We start from the raw sequence: 23,206 nt of genomic DNA on the forward strand, positions 1-23,206 counted from the left end.
ATAACTTCAACACACCCATAATACTTTGTACAATTTGCTTTCACAGTACCTAAAGCTCTATAGAGATACATTAGATTCCTTGACCAAGATGGCCGTCGTGCAATCACCTTGCCGGCATGCCAATGGCCATTCAGTGTTGTATTTCATTCTAGTGTTGCCCGTTGGTTTGGCCGGGGTAGGCCGTCATTCTAAATAAGAATTTGTTCTTAACTGACTTGCTTAGTTAAAGAAAGGTTAAATAAATAAATCAATAACATGTCATTCTACGTAAAGCTCACCTTCATCCATGATAGTGATGGCCTCCTCTGTGATGGTTGGGCCGGAGCCCTTGATGGTCTTAGCGTTGAAGTAGAACTTATAGCGGGTGCTGTATTTGAGGTCGGCCAGGGTTATGGTGGTCTCATTGGCTGGGAACGTCATCTCCTCAACGGGACCAAGCTCATTGGAGTTGTTGACTGAGAGAGGAGGAGGGGGGGAGAGAGCAAGAGAGAGATGCATAAGGATAAAGATATTGAAATGCTTCCTTTGATTTCAAACCAATCCAGTGAGGCACACACACATACACACCCAGAAGGGTTGGAAGCCAGGGTCAGCCACAGATGCAACAATAAAAATGCAGCAAATTGCCCAGCAGACTTACCTGGCTGGTATTTGAGTGTGTAGCCGGTGAGGCGACCATTGTTGTCCTGTGGAGGACCCCACTCCAGCGTCAGAGAGTCCATGTTGGTGTTCTTTATACGCAAGAAGGAAGGAGGACCGGGTACTAAACACACACAGATAAACACATGAATACAATGTCATAACGTGTGGATGCAATTATGCAAAATGACTTATTAACTAAAGAAAACCATCATTCATAGGCACACAACCATACAGTAACGTACAGACAAAACCATTCTAACCTGATATGGTCAGCATTGTTTCCAGCCCATAGTCAGCCCCTTCCTACAGTACAGCACAATGCATGACTATATGTATACGGTAGTGGTGGCTGGTGGAACTTTAAATGGGGAGGACGGGCTCATAGTAATGGCTGGAGCGGAATGGATGGAAGGGTCTCAAATACATTAAACATCTAGTTTCCATGTCTACCATTCCATTTAATCCATTCCATTCATTATTATGAGCCATCCTCCCCTCACCAGCCTCCTTTGGTATATGGATTAAACACAGAGAATCTATCCAACAACAGTAGGAGTCTGAATGATGCCCCTTACCTCCCTCTGGGGTCTCAAAGTTGTGGTTGGGGCTGAGGGGCCCCTCTCCCTTGCCGTTGACCACCCTGATGTTCAGTGTATAGAGGCTGTAGGGTTTGAGGCCTGGTAGTCTGCCGTCAGTCCTGTTCCCACTGAAGGCCAACACCTGCTGCTCCTCCTGCTGTGCCTCTGCCTGGTGGAGGCTACGCTCACGCCAGTAGGACACCTGCAGGACCACACACACATCAGACAAACATTCTGGTCTAAATTACCAGGTTCTTCCTGGTTCCATGATCGGCAGATTTCCTACTTATTCCCTCCTGATTGCAGGAAGATCTGGGCATTTTGGCAAACATACCAGAATGTTGCCCCCGAACTAACTGATGTATGTATTTAAGTATCAATATATTGTGGTGATAATAAATCTTTCTCCACATTGTGAGGGATCTCTGGTTGCTGTATACAGTACCTTGTAGCCCTGGAGTCGTCCCCTGACCATGGAGGTGAGGACAGGCTCCCAGTGAACCTCTGCTAGTGTCCCGTTCTGAACCAGCACCTGGACACTCTCTGGGGCTGACATGGGCACTGAGTGACAGACAAAGATTTCAACAGACTATACTCCATACTGGCATGAAATATTTCCTGACAACAACCTTCTAATTTGTATTCTAACTAGAAATGATTGGAGCTAGAAGTTACTGGAACTTATGGTGACAGTTTTCAGTTAGAAAATGACCATTCCTCTGTCCATTCACAACCTCCTCAGTTACATAGACCTACCCATGTACAGTAGTAGTACTCACAGTCCTCTCTACACACACACACACACATTTTTTTTTACATTTTAGTCATTTAGCAGACGCTCTTATCCAGAGCGACTTACAGTAGTGAATGCATACATTTCATTTCATGGGAATCGAACCCACAACCCTGGCGTTAAACACCATGCTCTACCAACTGAGCCACACGGGACTACACAAACACACACACACACACACACACACACACACACACACACACACACACACACACACACACACACACACACACACACACACACACACACACACACACACACACACACACACACACACACACACACACACACACACACACACACACACACAGAGAGAGAGACACATACTACAATACTCACCGTCCTCTCCAGAGTATCCCACCACCGCCTCAGGCGCTGGTCCGTTTCCGTAGTCGTTCACCGCCTGAACTTTGACCTCGTAGGGTACGAAAGTGGGCGTGCCTGACACCACATACTTGGAGGCGTTAGCCACGGTCTCAGACGACCAGTCCTCCTCCACATCCTTCTGTCTCCAGTTCACCTTGTACTGTAGTCCTGGCCCGTTGGACTGGAGGCCTGTCAGCTCCTATGGCAGAGATATTACAGGGGAAGAGGGGTCTTGGAATCACTGGGATAATAGTGAGATGGTGACACCATGAATAGGGTCAGGAATGCTCACTGTAGGCTGCTGAATAGAGACTAATGATACTGATTATACTTTAGATGGAGCAGATCTTACCTTCCATGAGATGACTAAGTTATTATGTTCAGTTCCAACACCTTGGACATCTGTTGGATTCACATCTGGAGCTAACAGAATCACAAACAGATCACAGATCAGACCAAACCTCTTGCCTTTTCTACAGTGTACATCAGAACCTTCTTACTCTATAGTCATCCCTACCTCTCACTCTAACACTTCTGACCATCTCCTCTATAGTCATCCCTACCTCTCACTCTAACACTTCTGACCATCTCCTCTATAGTCATCCCTACCTCTCACTCTAACACTTCTGACCATCTCCTCTATAGTCATCCCTACCTCTCACTCTAACACTTCTGACCATCTCCTCTATAGTCATCCCTACCTCTCACTCTAACACTTCTGACCATCTCCTCTATAGTCATCCCTACCTCTCACTCTAACACTTCTGACCATCTCCTCTATAGTCATCCCTACCTCTCACTCTAACACTTCTGACCATCTCCTCTATAGTCATCCCTACCTCTCACTCTAACACTTCTGACCATCTCCTCTATAGTCATCCCTACCGCTCACTCTAACACTTCTGACCATCTTCCTCTATAGTCATCCCTACCTCTCACTCTAACACTTCTGACCATCTTCCTCTATAGTCATCCCTACCTCTCACTCTAACACTTCTGACCATCTCCTCTATAGTCATCCCTACCTCTAACCTCTACAGTTTCAAAACAGACTATTTGCATTTCTTTGACAATAAAGTAAGATCCACAGTATAGTTTTACCTGCAGGGTTGGTCCTGTACTGTCTGGAGGGCTGGCTGGGCTGGCTGTAGCCCACATGGTTCAAGGCCAGAACCCTGAAGGAGTAGTAGGCGTAGGGAGACAGGTCCAGGTGGGCCGTGGTCTTGGTGCCCTCCTCCTCTGTCAGGTTGTGCCACACCCCAGCCTGGTGGAGCAGGTCCTCATACTGGACTAGGAACTCTGGGAGGGGAGACAACATGGAGGAGGGGTTAGAACATGGAGGAGGGGAGACAACATGGAGGAGGGGTTAGAACATGGAGGAGGGGTTAGAACATGGAGGAGGGGTTAGAACATGGAGGAGGGGTTAGAATATGGAGGAGGGGTTAGAACATGGAGGAGGGGTTAGAACATGGAGGAGGGGTTAGAACATGGAGGAGGGGTTAGAACATGGAGGAGGGGTTAGAACATGGAGGAGGGGTTAGAACATGGAGGAGGGGTTAGAACATGGAGGAGGGGTTAGAATATAGAGGAGGGGTTAGAACATGGAGGAGGGGTTAGAATATAGAGGAGGGGTTAGAACATGGAGGAGGGGTTAGAATATGGAGGAGGGGTTAGAACATGGAGGAGGGGTTAGAAGATGGAGGAGGGGTTAGAACATGGAGGAGGGGTTAGAACATGGAGGAGGGGTTAGAATATAGAGGAGGGGTTAGAACATGGAGGAGGGGTTAGAACATGGAGGAGGGGTTAGAACATGGAGGAGGGGTTAGAACATGGAGGAGGGGTTAGAACATGGAGGAGGGGTTAGAATATAGAGGAGGGGTTAGAACATGGAGGAGGGGTTAGAATATAGAGGAGGGGTTAGAACATGGAGGAGGGGTTAGAATATGGAGGAGGGGTTAGAACATGGAGGAGGGGTTAGAAGATGGAGGAGGGGTTAGAACATGGAGGAGGGGTTAGAACATGGAGGAGGGGTTAGAACATGGAGGAGGGGTTAGAACATGGAGGAGGGGTTAGAATATAGAGGAGGGGTTAGAACATGGAGGAGGGGATAGAATATGGAGGAGGGGTTAGAACATGGAGGAGGGGTTAGAACATGGAGGAGGGGTTAGAATATAGAGGAGGGGTTAGAACATGGAGAAGGGGTTAGAACATGGAGGAGGGGTTAGAACATGGAGGAGGGGTTAGAACATGGAGGAGGGGTTAGAACATGGAGGAGGGGTTAGAACATGGAGGAGGGGTTAGAACATGGAGGAGGGGATAGAATATGGAGGAGGGGTTAGAACATGGAGGAGGGGATAGAATATGGAGGAGGGGTTAGAACATGGAGGAGGGGTTAGAACATGGAGGAGGGGTTAGAACATGGAGGAGGGGTTAGAAGATGGAGGAGGGAAATGGATTGGATCTTGGGTCGGTAGTGACCCTGTCGTGTTCATTATAATACAGTACTCTGTGTAGGGCTGTTGTGTTCATTATAATACAGTACTCTGTGTAGGGCTGTTGTGTTCATTATAATACAGTACTCTGTGTGGGGCTGTTATGTTCATTATAATACAGTACTCTGTGTAGGGCTGTTGTGTTCATTATAATACAGTACTCTGTGTTGAAGGTTGTGTTCATTATAATACAGTACTCTGTGTAGGGCTGTTGTGTTCATTATAATACAGTACTCTGTGTAGGGCTGTTGTGTTCATTATAATACAGTACTCTGTGTAGGGCTGTTGTGTTCATTATAATACAGTACTCTGTGTAGGGCTGTTGTGTTCATTATAATGCAGTACTCTGTGTAGGGCTGTTGTGTTCATTATAATACAGTACTCTGTGTAGGGCTGTTGTGTTCATTATAATACAGTACTCTGTGTAGGGCTGTTGTGTTCATTATAATACAGTACTCTGTGTAGGGCTGTTGTGTTCATTATAATACAGTACTCTGTGTAGGGCTGTTGTGTTCATTATAATACAGTACTCTGTGTAGGGCTGTTGTGTTCATTATAATACAGTACTCTGTGTAGGGCTGTTGTGTTCATTATAATACAGTACTCTGTGTAGGGCTGTTGTGTTCATTATAATACAGTACTCTGTGTAGGGCTGTTGTGTTCATTATAATACAGTACTCTGTGTAGGGCTGTTGTGTTCATTATAATGCAGTACTCTGTGTAGGGCTGTTGTGTTCATTATAATACAGTACTCTGTGTAGGGCTGTTGTGTTCATTATAATACAGTACTCTGTGTAGGGCTGTTGTGTTCATTATAATACAGTACTCTGTGTGGGGCTGTTGTGTTTATTATAATACAGTACTCTGTGTAGGGTTGTTGTGTTCATTATAAATGTCACGTCCTGACCAGCAGAGGGAGTAAGTGTATAAGTTTTGGTCAGGGCTTGGCAGAAGGAGTTGTGTTTTGCATGTTCTGTCTAGGTTGGGTTGTTCTATGTATAGTTAATTGGGGTGGACTTCCAATTGAAGGCAGGTGTGTGGTGTTGCCTTTGATTGGGATTCCTATATTAATTGGGTGTGTTTGTCTGTGTGTTGGTTCGTAATTGTTTGTGAGCACTGCGTTGATTGAGCCTGCTACACTGTCTAGTCGTGAGTACTGTTTATTGTTTTTTCCATGTGGATGCGTTTCTGAGTTTAAATAAAAAGATGAGTATCCACATACCCGCTGCATTTTGGTCCTCCCTTCAACACCACGACGAAATCCGTGACAATAATACAGTACTCTGTGTGGGGCTGTTGTGTTCATTATAATACAGTACTCTGTGTGGGGCTGTTGTGTTCATTATAATACAGTACTCTGTGTAGGGCTGTTGTGTTCATTATAATACAGTACTCTGTGTAGGGCTGTTGTGTTCATTATAATGCAGTACTCTGTGTAGGGTTGTTGTGTTCATTATAATACAGTACTCTGTGTAGGGCTGTTGTGTTCATTATAATACAGTACTCTGTGTAGGGCTGTTGTGTTCATTATAATACAGTACTCTGTGTAGGGCTGTTGTGTTCATTATAATGCAGTACTCTGTGTAGGGCTGTTGTGTTCATTATAATACAGTACTCTGTGGGGCTGTTGCGTTCATTATAATACAGTACTCTGTGTAGGGCTGTTGTGTTCATTATAATACAGTACTCTGTGTAGGGCTGTTGTGTTCATTATAATACAGTACTCTGTGTAGGGCTGTTGTGTTCATTATAATACAGTACTCTGTGTAGGGCTGTTGTGTTCATTATAATACAGTACCCTGTGTAGGGCTGTTGTGTTCATTATAATACAGTACTCTGTGTTGAAGGTTGTGTTCATTATAATACAGTACTCTGTGTGGGGCTGTTATGTTCATTATAATACAGTACTCTGTGTAGGGCTGTTGTGTTCATTATAATACAGTACCCTGTGTAGGGCTGTTGTGTTCATTATAATACAGTACTCTGTGTTGAAGGTTGTGTTCATTATAATACAGTACTCTGTGTGGGGCTGTTGTGTTCGTCCCCAGGTATCCAGGTGAGCTGGACGCTCCTCTCTCTCTGGTCAGTCAGCTCCAGGTCTGTAGGGGGGTCTGGTTCCTCTGGAGAGGAAAACACAGTGTCAGTACCACTCACTACAACAACAAGGTCACCTGATGCTTTGGGGGGTGGGAGTCAGCATGCCTTGTTTGATAAACGGAGTAAGTGAGCGTGAGTCCAAAATGAGCAGGATCCAACTCCAACCCAAAACACAATAGTCAGATGGACATAGTTACTACTATTACTAATAATACTCATCACACTACTGAATCAATCTAATGATACACCAGACACTTCAAACACACACAGACTGGTTCTCTCTGGTCACGGACGTCAATATGCCACTGCAGTAGCATCACAACAGAGCCATAGCATGCTAACAAAACGGACAGGACTGCTACAGTAAGGGTGAAGGTCAGCTCTCACACACTCAGGACTGAGGGAGAGGAGTGGATGAGGAATGATGATGATGATATGGCCAACAGGACTAGAGTTGTTTACCGTAGACAATAGCAGGAGTTGGAGTAGCCTCTGAGAGAGCAAGGACAGGAGTCAGATAGGAGTGAGAGGTTAGTGACAAAACACTGGTCTCAGAGAGAGGAAGAATAGGACTACACAGCAACAGGAAGGTTATGAAATACTGGTGTTACTATAGTCAATCATCAGTATTACAACACTCTAGTATTGGTTATGAAATACTAGTGTTACTATAGTCAATCATCAGTATTACAACACTCTAGTATTGGTTATGAAATACTACTGTTACTATAGTCAATCATCAATATTACAACACTCTAGTATTGGTTATGAAATACTAGTGTTACTATAGTCAATCATCAATATTACAACACTCTAGTATTGGTTATGAAATACTAGTGTTACTATAGTCAATCATCAATATTACAACACTCTAGTATTGGTTATGAAATACTAGTGTTACTATAGTCAATCATCAATATTACAACACTCTAGTATTGGTTATGAAATACTAGTGTTACTATAGTCAATCATCAATATTACAACACTCTAGTATTGGTTATGAAATACTAGTGTTACTATAGTCAATCATCAATATAACTACACTGTAGTAGTACAACTCTGTGAGCATTAGATCAGACTACAAAGTATTGAAATAAAGATGTTAACAGACTATTCAGAACATGTACATGCGTGTCTACCACAGAGATGAAACATATCAAATGGTCATTAGAGTAACTAGAGGACATAGAATATAGGTAGCTGATAGAACGATGAAAGGATACAATGTGTTGTATATCCTAAGATAAGTTAGCTAAACATCATGTGAAGTATAAAGGTAAACCCACCAACGACGGTGAGCATGGCGCTAGCTGAGTCCTGGTCCAGGGTGGTGTTCATGACACAGGTGTAAGTTCCCTCGTCCTCCTCTGTCACGTCGTTGATGGTCAGACTGTCAGTGTCCACCAAGAACCTAACATAACACCACCACACACAGTCAGACAATCATGCTTACAGTAACCTCCTCATCCAATCATACATTTAACAAATACATGATTTTTTCAGGCTTTTGCTCCAGCCCTGCTGTAACACACCTAATGCAGGGGCCTGAGGAGGGCCTGAGGAGGGCCTGAGGAGCAGTTTGATTAGTAGAATGAGGTGTGTCAGAATCAGGGAGGACGTTATCTCTCCTGGACTAGGGTTGACCACCACTGGCCTATAGCAGACCCATATCTATAGAGAGAAGGTGTGTATAGAGGAGATGGTCTACAGTACCTCTCGTCGTCAGGCAGCTCTCCGTTGTCTTTGAGCCAGTTCATGGTGGGGATCAGGGTGGGGTCGTGTTTAACTTTACACTCAAACACTGCCTTCCTGTTCCTCTGGACCACCATGTACTCTGGCTGGGCCAGGATCCTCGTCGGCTCTGAAGGACAATACACACATATATGGTTACACTTCATATGAATACCCTCTTAATAACGCATTATAACATCTAGAACTACATTCATAATGCATTATAACATTTATAACTACATTCATAATGCATTATAAGTGTCTATAAATACATTCATAATGCATTATAAGTGTCTATAACTACATTCATAATGCATTATAAGTGTCTATAACTACATTCATAATGCATAATAAGTGCCCATAACTACATTCATAATGCATTATAAGTGTCCATAACTACATTCATAATGCATTATAAGTGTCTATAACTACATTCATAATGCATTATAAGTGTCTATAACTACATTCATAATGCACCATAAGCGCATTCATAACACCTTATGAGCTATGTGCATAATACACAATAATGCACAACACAGCCATAGGTGATAGATGGTCATAAACATCTATAACTACATTCATAAAGCATTATAACATCTATAAATACATCCATAAAGCATTATAAGTGTCTATAACTATATTCATAAGGCATTATAACATTTACAAATACATCTATAAAGCATTGTGTCTATAACTATATTCATAAAGCATTATAACATCTATAAATACATTCATAAAGCATTATAACATCTATACATGCATCCATAAAGCATTATAAGTGTCTATAACTATATTCATAAAGCATTATAACATCTATAAATACATCCATAAAGCATTATAACATTTATACATACATCCATAAAGCATTTCAACATCTATAAATACATTCATAATGCATTATAAGTGTCCATAACTACATTCATAAATCATTATAATCAGGTTATAAGCAGGCTTGTCTGACCTTTGACCTCCAGGTAGACATGGTTCTCCTTGGTTCCCAGGTTGTTGGAGGCTATACAGGTGTACTTGCCACTGTTCAGGGACTGGGCTACGTTGATCTCTAAGGTACCATTATTATGGATCACATATGGGTCTCTATTCAGGATACTGGTCTGGCTGTCCTTAAACCTGCAGAGGAAACACATTAGAACACTGGGTCCCTGTGAGACTTCATCAATGTAGTTATTCATCAGCTCAGTTCTTTAGGAGAAGATCATGTAGAACAGTTTGTGACTGTAGGACTTTACAGGACACTGTGTGATATTCATTTAGCAGCTCTCTGTTCACAATCACACTAGCCTCAGTGAACTCCATTAGGAAGTGCAGTGGTGTTACCAGAGTGGAGTAACCAGAGTGGAGTTAACAGAGAGGTGTTAACATTAACGTGTTAACAGAGTGGTGTTAACAGAGTGGTGTTAACAGAGCGGTGTTAACAGAGCGGTGTTAACAGAGCGGTGTTAACAGAGCGTTGTTAACAGAGTGGTGTTAACAGAGTGGTGTTAACAGAGTGGTGTTACCAGAGTGGTGTTACCAGAGTGGTGTTAACAGAGTGGTGTTAACAGAGCGTTGTTAACAGAGTGGTGTTAACAGAGTGGTGTTACCAGAGTGGTGTTAACAGAGTGGTGTTACCAGATATTTGTTAACAGAGTGGTGTTAACAGAGTGGTGTTAACAGAGTGGAGTTAACAGAGAGGTGTTAACAGAGTGGTGTTAACAGCGTGGTGTTAACAGAGTGTTGTTAACAGAGTGGTGTTAACAGAGTGGTGTTAACAGAGTGGTGTTAACAGAGCGTTGTTAACAGAGTGGTGTTAACAGAGTGGTGTTACCAGAGTGGTGTTAACAGAGTGGTGTTACCAGATAGGTGTTAACAGATAGGTGTTAACAGAGTGGTGTTAACAGAGTGGTGTTAACAGAGTGGTGTTAACAGAGCGGTGTTAACAGATTTAACAGATAGGTGTTAACAGATAGGTGTTAACAGAGTGGTGTTAACAGAGTAGTGTTAACAGAGTGCCCTTTACAACATCCCTAAGGGGTGTCTCTTGTGAGAAAGGTTATTGAGATTGTGGAAAAGCTACTGGGCAACCACTGGAGACGTACTATACCTACTTTATAAGCAAGATGGCAAACTGACTGACTGGCTTGTGAGACTAGAGTCTGTCTGGCTGGCTGGCTTGTGAGACTAGAGTCTGGCTGGCTGGCTTGTGAGACTAGAATCTGACTGACTGGCTTGTGAGACTAGAGTCTGACTGACTGGCTTGTGAGACTAGAGTCTGTCTGGCTGGCTGGCTTGTGAGACTAGAGTCTGGCTGGCTGGCTGGCTTGCAAGACTTAGAGCCAGATGGACTAACCATGTGATGGTTGGTATGGGCGAGCCGAACGAGGCACAGTCCAGGAAGGCAGGATTGTTGGTGATGACCTGGTACACATTGTTGGGGGGAGTCAGCACCCTTGGTGCTTCGGCTGAAAACAGAAACAAATAATATTGATAATGATTACTATACCATAACGTGACATGAGAATGATGCAGCGAACACAAAATGCTCTCATTGGCCAAAACAATGTTCAAGAGTTGTAAAGCTCAAGAGTTTAGAGTTTTTATTTGTTTATTGACTTAATATTCTGATTCTAAAAGGCAGATTCAATGGTTGTGTTTCCAGTAACTCACCAAGCACATTGACAAAAGCATTAGCCAGCAGGTAGCCAAACTCATTGGAGGCGTTGCACTGGTAGACAGCGCTGGAGCCAGTCTGGACGTCGCTCAGAATCACTGTGTCGTCCTCCACCTTCCGACTCATGTCCTTTGGAGAGTCTATCAAGGGATCACAGGCTAGATATACAGTATGTCACACATTCAATCCTCTGCTCACTCTTCCTCCTGCACATCTGGATGTTCATACTCACTTGAGAGATAACATCATATAGATGTGTGCTCTGGCCACATAGGGGATGAATCCTAATTTGATTGGATACTCTACTTGCGCGCAGCACCATATTTTGTGCAAATCCCTCATTGACATCAATGAATGATTTATGCAATAGGATATGAGCTCTGCAGCTGTTCTACCTATTTAAGTGAAACACACGGACTATAAATCTCTCTGGATAAGAGCGTTTGCTAAATTACTAAAATGTAAATGTACGCTTCAGTGTGCATTTCTCCAGTTAGGATTCGTTCCATTGAGCCTCTGTCTGGGGTGGAAGTGTACTAGACTCACCTTCGACGGGGACTCCGTTGACGGACCAGGCGATTTGGGGCTTGGGGTCTCCACTGACCCTGCAGGTAAGGATGCCCGTCTCCTTCGGGGCCAGGATCAGGTTCCTGGGGGCACTGATCCAGAACGGAGCCGCTGGGGGGGGAAGGGGGGGTGAAAGATAGTCAGAGAAAGAGAGAGAGAGGGACAGACCTGTAGAATACCCCTTTTAAAATCGGTAACACTGTAAAGGTACTAGTGTTAGGAACATTACTGTTACGGTAACACTGTAAAGGTGCTAGTGTTAGGAACATTACTGTTACGGTAACACTGTAAAGGTACTAGTGTTAGGAACATTACTGTTACGGTAACACTGTAAAGGTGCTAGTGTTAGGAACATTACTGTTACGGTAAGACTGTAAAGGTACTAGTGTTAGGAACATTTCTGTTACGGTAACACTGTAAAGGTACTAGTGTTAGGAACATTACTGTTACGGTAACACTGTAAAGGTACTAGTGTTAGGAACATTACTGTTACAGTAACACTGTAAAGGTACTAGTGTTAGGAACATTACTGTTACGGTAACACTGTAAAGGTACTAGTGTTAGGAACATTACTGTTACGGTAACACTGTAAAGGTACTAGTGTTAGGAACATTACTGTTACGGTAACACTGTAAAGGTACTAGTGGTAGGAACATTACTGTTACGGTAACACTGTAAAGGTACTAGTGTTAGGAACATTACTGTTACGGTAACACTGTAAAGGTACTAGTGTTAGGAACATTACTGTTACGGTAACACTGTAAAGGTACTAGTGTTAGGAACATTACTGTTACGGTAACACTGTAAAGGTATTAGTGTTAGGAACATTACTCTTACGGTAACACTGTAAAGGTACTAGTGTTAGGAACATTACTGTTACGGTAACACTGTAAAGGTACTAGTGTTAGGAACATTACTGTTACGGTAACACTGTAAAGGTACTAGTGTTAGGAACATTTCTCCACAAATTCCCTCTAGCCCAAACTCTTCGTTGTGTCACAGACCTTTGACGTTGACTTTGATGGTGTGATGGGCGGAACCTAGGCTGTTCTTGGCCGTGCAGCGGTAGTCCCCGGCGTCCGCCTCCATCACATCTGCGATCTTCAACGTCTTCTGGAAGTTGTGGAAGGACATCCGGCTGCTAGGAAGATCGCCACTCTCCTTATACCAGGACACCTCCGGAGTCGGGCTAGCAGAAACAACATCAACAAAATAAATCACTTACCAATATCTGTGTATTGTCCACAGTCCAAGAACAGACAGACAGCTAGTCAAATGTTGTCTAGGTAACCAGCCTGATTTTGCAATACCAAACATGTTGTTGTCTTGACAAGGCAACAAAGTAGTATTGCTGAATGTCACATACAAAGATTAAACAAATCAACCTGCCCTTGTGCAAAAACAGAAGTAAAAACCTTGTGCCCAGCAGTCTTGTTCATGCAGTGTTGTGGGCGTACTTACAGTCCTTCAGCGATACACTCTAGCTCCAGAACCCCTCCCCTCAGGGCCATCTGGGTGCTGCTCCGCCCCAGAGGAGCCATGAAGCTGGGTCGCCGCTCCCCCGATGGACTGTCTGGAGAACAGGACAGGAAACACAATCATCTCACCACCAGAACCACACCCTCTTATACCCTGTTCACACTACTGAGCCAATCCGAGCTGAGCCAAGCTAAATAGTACTTCACTGACCTGGGTGGTGGGTAAATATAGTTGCTGAATTGTGGAAAGGCTATAACTGTCTGTAGCTAGCTGTGACCATTCAGTTCGTAGAGCCAGTAGTCCAGCACCAGCGGCATATAGACTATTAAAGGATAGTAGTAATATCCCGTGCTGTTATGGACTGTGATAGTGGATATATAATGAGTTAACTGTAGCCAGGCAGGCCCTACGTTGGCCCTTTCACAGGCTGCTTCCCAAATGGCTCCCTTTTCCCCATAGTGCACTATATAGGACCACTGGTCTAAAGTAGACACACAACACCTGGAGAGTCAGGCCGTCCAGTCGTCAATCTGTTGCCATGACAACCAAGGGATCTAGGATCTCTCACTTAGTATCCTTCCTCGATATAATCATATGACAGATTTTAGCCTCATGCTAGCTACGGCTGCTATGATTCTGACATGTTTAGCCCTAAGCAAGCCCTTACTGAAAGGTCTTGGTAAATCTCTTGCAGTCATTTTACAATGAGACTAGATTGAGTGAGTAGAGCTGGGGGGAATGTGTGGTATACAGCACATTGACGTGAACCGCTGATTGGATGGACAGAACACAGATTGTGTTTAATGATCTTTCCATGCATGCCTTTTTCAGGGTCAGAGACTTACATTAAAAGAACATGGAAAGATCTAGATGAGAGAGGGAGAAAATACTGTATACGGCTCAGACAAGAGTTTCATCATACTAGTCCTGTATGCTGTGTGCTTCACTTTGGATTTCATCATCTAACTATTGGGTTATGTGTTGAATTTAAACTAGGAGGAGCATCCTTTTTACTATGAATAATGCTAAACTAATGAGAAGCTTATGGTTAACGTTAGTAGATGAATGCCCATTGGTTAACATTAGTAGATGAATACCATTGGTTTGGAAGGAATATCCATCCAAAGAAAGGAACATCCATTGCAGTAAAGAAAATGGATTTGATTGGTTGCTTTTTCTTGATGGGTTTCCTACAAATGAATCCACCTTTTAGGCATTTGGTTTTCCAAGTGAGAAGGTAAGCTAAGTTAACACAGTACAGGGTAAAGGGAGAGGGTTTGGTTATGGAATGTAATTAACATTGTTTGATGTTATTTTGTTATATTATGTTATCAATGTTAATTTAGTCACACTGGATGAGGTTGGGAGTAGATGATCAGGTCAGGTATATTCCAGGTAGGTTATACTACAGGTGTTGGAGTCAGGTTGGTCAGGTATATTCCAGGTAGGTTATACTACAGGTGTTGGAGTCAGGTGGGTCAGGTATATTCCAGGTAGGTTATACTACAGGTGTTGGAGGCAGGTGGGTCAGGTATATTCCAGGTAGGTTATACTACAGGTGTTGGAGTCAGGTGGGTCAGGTATATTCCAGGTAGGTTATACTACAGGTGTTGGAGGCAGGTGGGTCAGGTATATTCCAGGTAGGTTATACTACAGGTGTTGGAGTCAGGTGGGTCAGGTATATTCCAGGTAGGTTATACTACAGGTGTTGGAGTCAGGTGGGTCAGGTATATTCCAGGTAGGTTATACTACAGGTGTTGGAGTCAGGTGGGTCAGGTATACTCCAGGTAGGTTATACTACAGGTGTTGGAGTCAGGTGGGTCAGGTATATTCCAGGTAGGTTATACTACATGTGTTGGAGTCAGGTATATTCCAGGTAGGTTATACTACAGGTGTTGGAGGCAGGTGGGTCAGGTATATTCCAGGTAGGTTATACTACAGGTGTTGGAGTCAGGTGGGTCAGATATATTCCAGGTAGGTTATACTACAGGTGTTGGAGTCAGGTGGGTCAGGTATATTCCAGGTAGGTTATACTACAGGTGTTGGAGTCAGGTGGGTCAGGTATATGCCAGGTAGGTTATACTACAGGTGTTGGAGTCAGGTGGGTCAGGTATATTCCAGGTAGGTTATACTACAGGTGTTGGAGGCAGGTGGGTCAGGTATATTCCAGGTAGGTTATACTACAGGTGTTGGAGTTAGGTGGGTCAGGTATATTCCAGGTAGGTTATACTACAGGTGTTGGAGTCAGGTGGGTCAGGTATATTCCAGGTAGGTTATACTACAGGTGTTGGAGTCAGGTGGGTCAGGTATATTCCAGGTAGGTTAGAATAAAAGGAGGAGTTGGGATGGGGCTGGGTTCACTTTGGGGTAAGGGGGTAAACCAGCACTCACCAACAAATAAATTGTTCGTATAATTGTACATAGCTGCCACAGTTTCATTGATTGCATCCACTGTAAAAATCAATCAGAACATCATGAGCATGCAGTACTACATAGACATCTACAGGGAACAACCATGGGGAGATTCAGTTTAGAGAAAGGGATATCATCAAACAAATATCATCAAACAACAGCAACATGAAAGGACAGTTAAAAAATCCCTCACACATTCCAATGATGAGTATTACAAAATATTCTAGAAGATTGTCACTATATTAAAATATTGCAAAACAAGGCAATGTGAAGATGCACAGAAACATGTAAACATACAATGACAAAATGTCAAGGTGTCCGCTAACACTCAGATAGGACCAGACAACTCAGGGAAGGGAGGACCCAGGGACAGCCCAGGACAAAGACCGTCTTGCCCAAATTTGCTCCCTTCGCCTTGGCCCTAACCCTTGTTTACAGATCTGAAGGGTATCGATAGGTATAAACAGTGTAGAGGTGGAGCTTCCACCTTACAGATCAGCAAACATCTAAGGTTTAGGAACCCACTGGGACTGGTTAAAAGCCTCTGTGCTGAGTGGGATGGACACTTACTGTCCAGGACTTTGACAGTGATGGGTTGTTTCTGCTGGATGGTCTGTGTGTGGGGGAAGCGGGCGTAACAGATGTAGTCGTTCCTGGTGTCGTCCAATAGGACGTTAGAGAAGTACAGGTCTCCGTTTAACGCCTGGGACACACGCGTGTTCTGAGGCAGGCGCTGGAAGTCTACGGGGGGGGGGAGAGAAGAGGAAGAGATGATGTAGCACATGAAATATTTTACACATGATGACTGTATACAATTACACTAAATATTGATGCTTACTAACAACTAAAAACAGACCCTATATAATCTCAGAACACATTGTATTGCACAGTCCGGCAATATGACTTCTAGAATTGGAGTTTACAGCATACTGTCTGGATGTAAGCCAACACACAACACTGATGTAGAAATGTATGAAACCCCTTGAAGACTTACTGTTGTCCATCCAGAAGATGATGGGAGGGGGCAGGCCTGCAGGGGGTCGACACTGCAGCACCAGAGACACTCCCACCTGTACCATGATTGCCTCTTTCCTCTCCTTCGACCACAAGGGGGACCCTGTGTCACACAAACAGACATCATACAGACAGCCGTGAGGTAGGGGCCCTGTGTAAAATGTACAACAGGGAAAATTGGAGGTAGGGGCCCTGTTTAAAATGTTCAACAGGGAGGTAGGGGCCCTGTTTAAAATGTTCAACAGGGAGGTAGGGGCCCTGTACAACAGGGAGTTAGGGGCCCTGTTTAAAATGTTCAACAGGGATGTAGGGGCCCTGTACAACAGGGAGTTAGGGGCCCTGTTTAAAATGTTCAACAGGGAGGTAGGGGCCCTGTACAACAGGGAGTTAGGGGCCCTGTTTAAATGTACAACAGGGAGGTAGGGGCCCTGTTTAAAATGTTCAACAGGGAGGTAGGGGCCCTGTTTAAAATGTTCAACAGGGAGGTAGGGGCCCTGTTTAAAATGTACAACAGGGAGGTAGGGGCCCTGTTTAAAATGTACAACAGGGAGGTAGGGGCCCTGTTTAAAATGTTCTACAGGGAGGTAGGGGCCCTGTTTAAAATGTTCTACAGGGAGGTAGGGGCCCTGTTTAAAATGTTCTACAGGGAGGTAGGGGCCCTGTTTAAAATGTTCAACAGGGAGGTAGGGGCCCTGTTTAAAATGTTCTACAGGGAGGTAGGGGCCCTGTTTAAAATGTTCTACAGGGAGGTAGGGGCCCTGTTTAAAATGTACAACAGGGAGGTAGGGGCCCTGTTTAAAATGTTCTACAGGGAGGTAGGGGCCCTGTTTAAAATGTACAACAGGGAGGTAGGGGCCCTGTTTAAAATGTACAACAGGGAGGTAGGGGCCCTGTTTAAAATGTTCAACAGGGAGGTAGGGGCCCTGTTTAAAATGTACAACAGGGAGGTAGGGGCCCTGTTTAAAATGTTCTACAGGGAGGTAGGGGCCCTGTTTAAAATGTACAACAGGGAGGTAGGGGCCCTGTTTAAAATGTTCTACAGGGAGGTAGGGGCCCTGTTTAAAATGTTCTACAGGGAGGTAGGGGCCCTGTTTAAAATGTACAACAGTGAGTTATGTCTTTAAAATATCAGAATGGTTAACTATAATCTGTAAAGACATTGAAAATATCTGCTGATTGTAATACTTGTTCAATACAGATTCATCATTCCTTCAGGGAGAGTTTACAAAGTGGATAGGTTTGTTATGGCTGGAATCCCAGGGTAAAAGAGTTGTACTAAGGTTGGCTAAGGTTAAAAACAGGCTAAGGTTAAAGACAGGCTCAGGTTAAAGACAGATTAAGGTTAAAAACAGGCTATGGTTAAAGACAGGCTAAGGTTAAAAACAGGCTAAGGTTAAAAACAGGCTAAGGTTAAAAACAGGCTAAGGTTAAAGACAGGCTCAGGGTAAAGACAGGCTAAGGTTAAAGACAGGCTAAGGTTAAAGACAGGCTAAGGTTAAAGACAGGCTAAGGTTAAAGACAGGCTCTGGGTAAAGACAGGCTCAGGGTAAAGACAGGCTCAGGGTAAAGACAGGCTAAGGTTAAAGACAGGCTAAGGTTAAAGACAGGCTCAGGTTAAAGACAGGCTCAGGGTAAAGACAGGCTAAGGTTAAAGACAGGCTAAGGTTAAAGACAGGCTCTGGGTAAAGACAGGCTCAGGGTAAAGACAGGCTCAGGGTAAAGACAGGCTAAGGTTAAAGACAGGCTAAGGTTAAAGACAGGCTCAGGTTAAAGACAGGCTCAGGGTAAAGACAGGCTCAGTAACAGTTGGAAATAACGGTTCTTACTCGACTGTCTGATGACGATGTTGTTGGAAACTGCAGTCCCGTGCTCGTTGCGTGCGGTACACTGGTATATCCCCTCGTAGGCCTCAGCCTTCTCCCCACTGATGTCTATGACCAGCGTCCCTGAGCTCGGCTTCATCAACACCTTAGAGTCCTTCTCCACGTCAAAATGTGTCCCATTCCGTGTCCAGGAAAAGCTGGATGAAACATAAGGGGTTAAAGTAGGCTAGAGTAGAGTAGAGTAGAGTAGAGTAGAGTAGAGTAGAGTAGAGTACAGTACAGTACAGCACAGTACAGTACAGTACAGTAGAAAATGTAATTGACACTACATGGAATAGGGCTGAATAACAATGACTAGTCATTGGGAATCATGTGATTCATTTGGAAACCTCCTCTTGAGGGTCAGTACTGTAGGTGGTGTATCTAATAGTTTAGAAACCTCCTCTTGAGGGTCAGTACTGTAGGTGGTGTATCTAATGGTTTAGAAACCTCCTCTTGAGGGTCAGTACTGTAGGTGGTGTATCTAATGGTTTAGAAACCTCCTCTTGAGGGTCAGTACTGTAGGTGGTGATGTATCTAATGGTTTAGAAACCTCCTCTTGAGGGTCAGTACTGTAGGTGGTGTATCTAATGGTTTAGAAACCTCCTCTTGAGGGTCAGTACTGTAGGTGGTGATGTATCTAATGGTTTAGAAACCTCCTCTTGAGGGTCAGTACTGTAGGTGGTGTATCTAATGGTTTAGAAACCTCCTCTTGAGGGTCAGTACTGTAGGTGATGTATCTAATAGTTTAGAAACCTCCTCTTGAGGGTCAGTACTGTAGGTGGTGTATCTAATGGTTTAGAAACCTCCTCTTGAGGGTCAGTACTGTAGGTGGTGATGTATCTAATAGTTTAGAAACCTCCTCTTGAGGGTCAGTACTGTAGGTGGTGTATCTAATGGTTTAGAAACCTCCTCTAGAGGGTCAGTACTGTAGGTGTGTCACAGCTGTCTTCAGAAATGGACCAAGGCGCAGCAGGAATGTGGATACTCATATTTTAATTCAAAAAAGGAGTAAAGCATCCACCGGACAAAAACAATAGACGACAGCAACAGTCTTGCAGGCACACAAAACGCAATGCAAGAACAACTACCCACAACCCCAAAGAAAAACACACACTACTATATAGGACTCCCAATCAAAGGCAACTCAACACACCTGCCTTCAATTGGGAGTCCAATCACCAACACAACACTTAACACACAAAACCCTGCCACATCCTGACCAAAACTAATCCAATTGCTCCCTCTGCTGGTCAGGACGTGACAAGGTGGTGTATCTAATGGTTTAGAAACCTCCTCTTGAGGGTCAGTACTGTAGGTGGTGTATCTAATAGTTTAGAAACCTCCTCTTGAGGGTCAGTACTGTAGGTGGTGATGTATCTAATAGTTTAGAAACCTCCTCTTGAGGGTCAGTACTGTAGGTGGTGTATCTAATGGTTTAGAAACCTCCTCTTGAGGGTCAGTACTGTAGGTGGTGTATCTAATGGTTTAGAAACCTCCTCTTGAGGGTCAGTACTGTAGGTGATGTATCTAATAGTTTAGAAACCTCCTCTTGAGGGTCAGTACTGTAGGTGGTGTATCTAATGGTTTAGAAACCTCCTCTTGAGGGTCAGTACTTGTAGGTGGTGTATCTAATGGTTTAGAAACCTCCTCTAGAGGGTCAGTACTGTAGGTGTGTCACAGCTGTCTTCAGAAATGGACCAAGGCGCAGCAGGAATGTGGATACTCATATTTTAATTCAAAAAAGGAGTAAAGCATCCACCGGACAAAAACAATAGACGACAGCAACAGTCTTGCAGGCACACAAAACGCAATGCAAGAACAACTACCCACAACCCCAAAGAAAAACACACACTACTATATAGGACTCCCAATCAAAGGCAACTCAACACACCTGCCTTCAATTGGGAGTCCAATCACCAACACAACACTTAACACACAAAACCCTGCCACATCCTGACCAAAACTAATCCAATTGCTCCCTCTGTTGGTCAGGACGTGACAAGGTGGTGTATCTAATGGTTTAGAAACCTCCTCTTGAGGGTCAGTACTGTAGGTGGTGTATCTAATAGTTTAGAAACCTCCTCTTGAGGGTCAGTACTGTAGGTGGTGATGTATCTAATAGTTTAGAAACCTCCTCTTGAGGGTCAGTACTGTAGGTGGTGATGTATCTAATAGTTTAGAAACCTCCTCTTGAGGGTCAGTACTGTAGGTGGTGTATCTAATGGTTTAGAAACCTCCTCTTGAGGGTCAGTACTGTAGGTGGTGTTTCTAATGGTTTAGAAACCTCCTCTTGAGGGTCAGTACTGTAGGTGGTGTATCTAATAGTTTAGAAACCTCCTCTTGAGGGTCAGTACTGTAGGTGGTGATGTATCTAATGGTTTAGAAACCTCCTCTTGAGGGTCAGTACTGTAGGTGGTGTATCTAATGGTTTAGAAACCTCCTCTTGAGGGTCAGTACTGTAGGTGGTGATGTATCTAATAGTTTAGAAACCTCCTCTTGAGGGTCAGTACTGTAGGTGGTGTATCTAATAGTTTAGAAACCTCCTCTTGAGGGTCAGTACTGTAGGTGGTGTATCTAATGGTTTAGAAACCTCCTCTTGAGGGTCAGTACTGTAGGTGGTGTATCTAATGGTTTAGAAACCTCCTCTTGAGGGTCAGTACTGTAGGTGGTGTATCTAAAAGTTTAGAAACCTCCTCTTGAGGGTCAGTACTGTAGGTGGTGTATCTAAAAGTTTAGAAACCTCCTCTTGAGGGTCAGTACTGTAGGTGGTGATGTATCTAATGGTTTAGAAACCTCCTCTTGAGGGTCAGTACTGTAGGTGGTGTATCTAATGGTTTAGAAACCTCCTCTTGAGGGTCAGTACTGTAGGTGGTGGTGTGTCTAATGGTGTATCTGTAACCTTAAAGGGTTCTCCTATGGGGACAGCCAAATAACCCTTTTTGATTCAAGATACCACCTTTTATTTCTAAGAGTGTAGAGACCCTCAAGAGGGAGTTTCTACTTAACTGTAGGTAGTTAGGCGCAGTCAGGTGTCACAGTCAAGTGTTACTAAAGCGATGGACGATGGGTCTCTATGGTAATGGTCTCCATGGGGATTTATTCACACAGCATTCCACTCACCTGGGATGCGGCTTCCCTTTGGCCTCACAGTAGATGAGGATGTTCTCCCGAGGGTCGATGATGAAATCCTTAGGTGATTGGTGGGTTATAGTGGGAGGCTGTGGTACTGGAGGAGAGGGGTAAGAGGAGTGTTAAACAGAGGTAAATCTATACACACTTCACTCCACAATGTACACACACACACACACAGTGAGAGAGAGACACACACACTCACAAACACACACATATGCACACACACACACTCACTCAGAGAGAGAAGCAGACGCAACACGTTAGCAACACGTTAGCAACACGTTAGCAACACGTTAGCAACACGTTAGCCAGCATTAAATCAAATGGAAGGAAAAGTAAAGAGCATGCACTCAGCAGGATAAGATGCAGCAAACACTTCCTGTAGCGATCAACCACAGCACATTGTCTAGTGGACTACTAGACAACTAGAGAACATGCTACATGTATATCATCACTTCATCTTATTATTCCTATGGATGATAATTGTATTCCCATTCAATTAAATGGTTCAAACATCAGTAACAAACATGAAATCACAAACCTCAATAAAAAGCTTGTTTGTAAACACAGGGGCCAAAATAGCTGCATGCAAATTTAGCAACGTCACTCCAATCCCCACAACAGTAAGATCTCCACACTCCATCACTCCACAGCACATCTCACAGCAGAGTCAGAGTCATGGACCCATCACTTACATCCTTCCAGAACCTTAGCTTTTTGTCCCCCATGAATGGTCATAAAAACGTTGCGGAAGGTGAGGAAAGCTAAGTATTAGTCAACAGGCAGATAAAGATAATGTGGGTAATGTCTGAGTGCCAAATGACAGCCTATTCCCTATATACTGTAGTGCACTACTTTTGACCAGCGTGCATAGGGCTCTGGTCAGAAGTAGTGCACTATAAAGGGATTAGGGTGCCATTTGGGATGCATACAATGTGGCAAGACAGTACTAGAGGATTCCTCTCCACTGTGGTTGAACTAAATCATCATGTGAGATCTGTCCCAACATGCATATCATGTCACCATACAGTGTTGTTGAGATGCAAGTCACTGGACGGGAGCTACTGTATCTATGGTAAATTGACTGGATGCTTCCAAACCCTCTATATACTAACTTGTAACCAGTAATGTCATGAAATCTGAAAACAAATAATTCCAGTAACAAAATAATACAGTACCCATTCAATATTGTGATCTACAGTCACCATATCCTGCTGTACTTACGGTCAAGAGGCACTTCTAAGGCTGTGGTCATGCGACCAAGGAATATCACCAGCAAAGCACCGCTGCTCAGCACCCATTTCCACTTCCTGTCCATGGTCCAGCGTGTCACGTTAAAAGTCTTCCCCCCTGGTCAGAGCTCTCCACAA

The 23,206-nt window shown here is 43.9% G+C and overlaps 1 protein-coding gene across 17 annotated transcripts in view; it reads right to left on the reverse strand.

Annotated features, from left to right (window-relative positions):
- The window catches only part of LOC106598423 (neuronal cell adhesion molecule), a 168,462-nt gene that overhangs the window by 15,548 nt on the left and 129,708 nt on the right, over positions 1-23,206 (reverse strand). For 7 of the 17 annotated variants that reach the window (XM_082977863.1, XM_082977864.1, XM_082977869.1 and 4 more), the window contains 23 exons: positions 23,061-23,206; positions 22,532-22,549; positions 21,825-21,930; positions 18,666-18,859; positions 16,820-16,942; positions 16,396-16,566; positions 13,396-13,507; positions 12,939-13,123; positions 11,914-12,045; positions 11,364-11,507; positions 11,047-11,158; positions 9,661-9,827; positions 8,682-8,829; positions 8,255-8,379; positions 7,431-7,460; positions 6,890-6,991; positions 3,481-3,678; positions 2,732-2,802; positions 2,353-2,578; positions 1,666-1,781; positions 1,218-1,422; positions 641-763; positions 279-455 (listed from right to left, as the gene is read on the reverse strand). The exon at positions 23,061-23,206 is cut by the window's right edge and continues 50 nt beyond it. In XM_082977863.1, coding sequence (XP_082833989.1) covers positions 279-455; positions 641-763; positions 1,218-1,422; positions 1,666-1,781; positions 2,353-2,578; positions 2,732-2,802; positions 3,481-3,678; positions 6,890-6,991; positions 7,431-7,460; positions 8,255-8,379; positions 8,682-8,829; positions 9,661-9,827; positions 11,047-11,158; positions 11,364-11,507; positions 11,914-12,045; positions 12,939-13,123; positions 13,396-13,507; positions 16,396-16,566; positions 16,820-16,942; positions 18,666-18,859; positions 21,825-21,930; positions 22,532-22,549; positions 23,061-23,154 — 3,079 coding nt within the window. In that variant the 5' untranslated portion in view covers positions 23,155-23,206. The remainder of the gene's footprint in view (positions 1-278; positions 456-640; positions 764-1,217; positions 1,423-1,665; positions 1,782-2,352; positions 2,579-2,731; positions 2,803-3,480; positions 3,679-6,889; positions 6,992-7,430; positions 7,461-8,254; positions 8,380-8,681; positions 8,830-9,660; positions 9,828-11,046; positions 11,159-11,363; positions 11,508-11,913; positions 12,046-12,938; positions 13,124-13,395; positions 13,508-16,395; positions 16,567-16,819; positions 16,943-18,665; positions 18,860-21,824; positions 21,931-22,531; positions 22,550-23,060) is intronic. The other 10 variants (XM_082977868.1, XM_082977876.1, XM_082977878.1 and 7 more) reach the window with 3 other exon arrangements.

Source organism: Salmo salar, chromosome 07, assembly GCF_965601325.2.
Source record: "Salmo salar chromosome 07, fSalSal1, whole genome shotgun sequence".
NCBI classification, from domain to species: domain Eukaryota; kingdom Metazoa; phylum Chordata; class Actinopteri; order Salmoniformes; family Salmonidae; genus Salmo; species Salmo salar.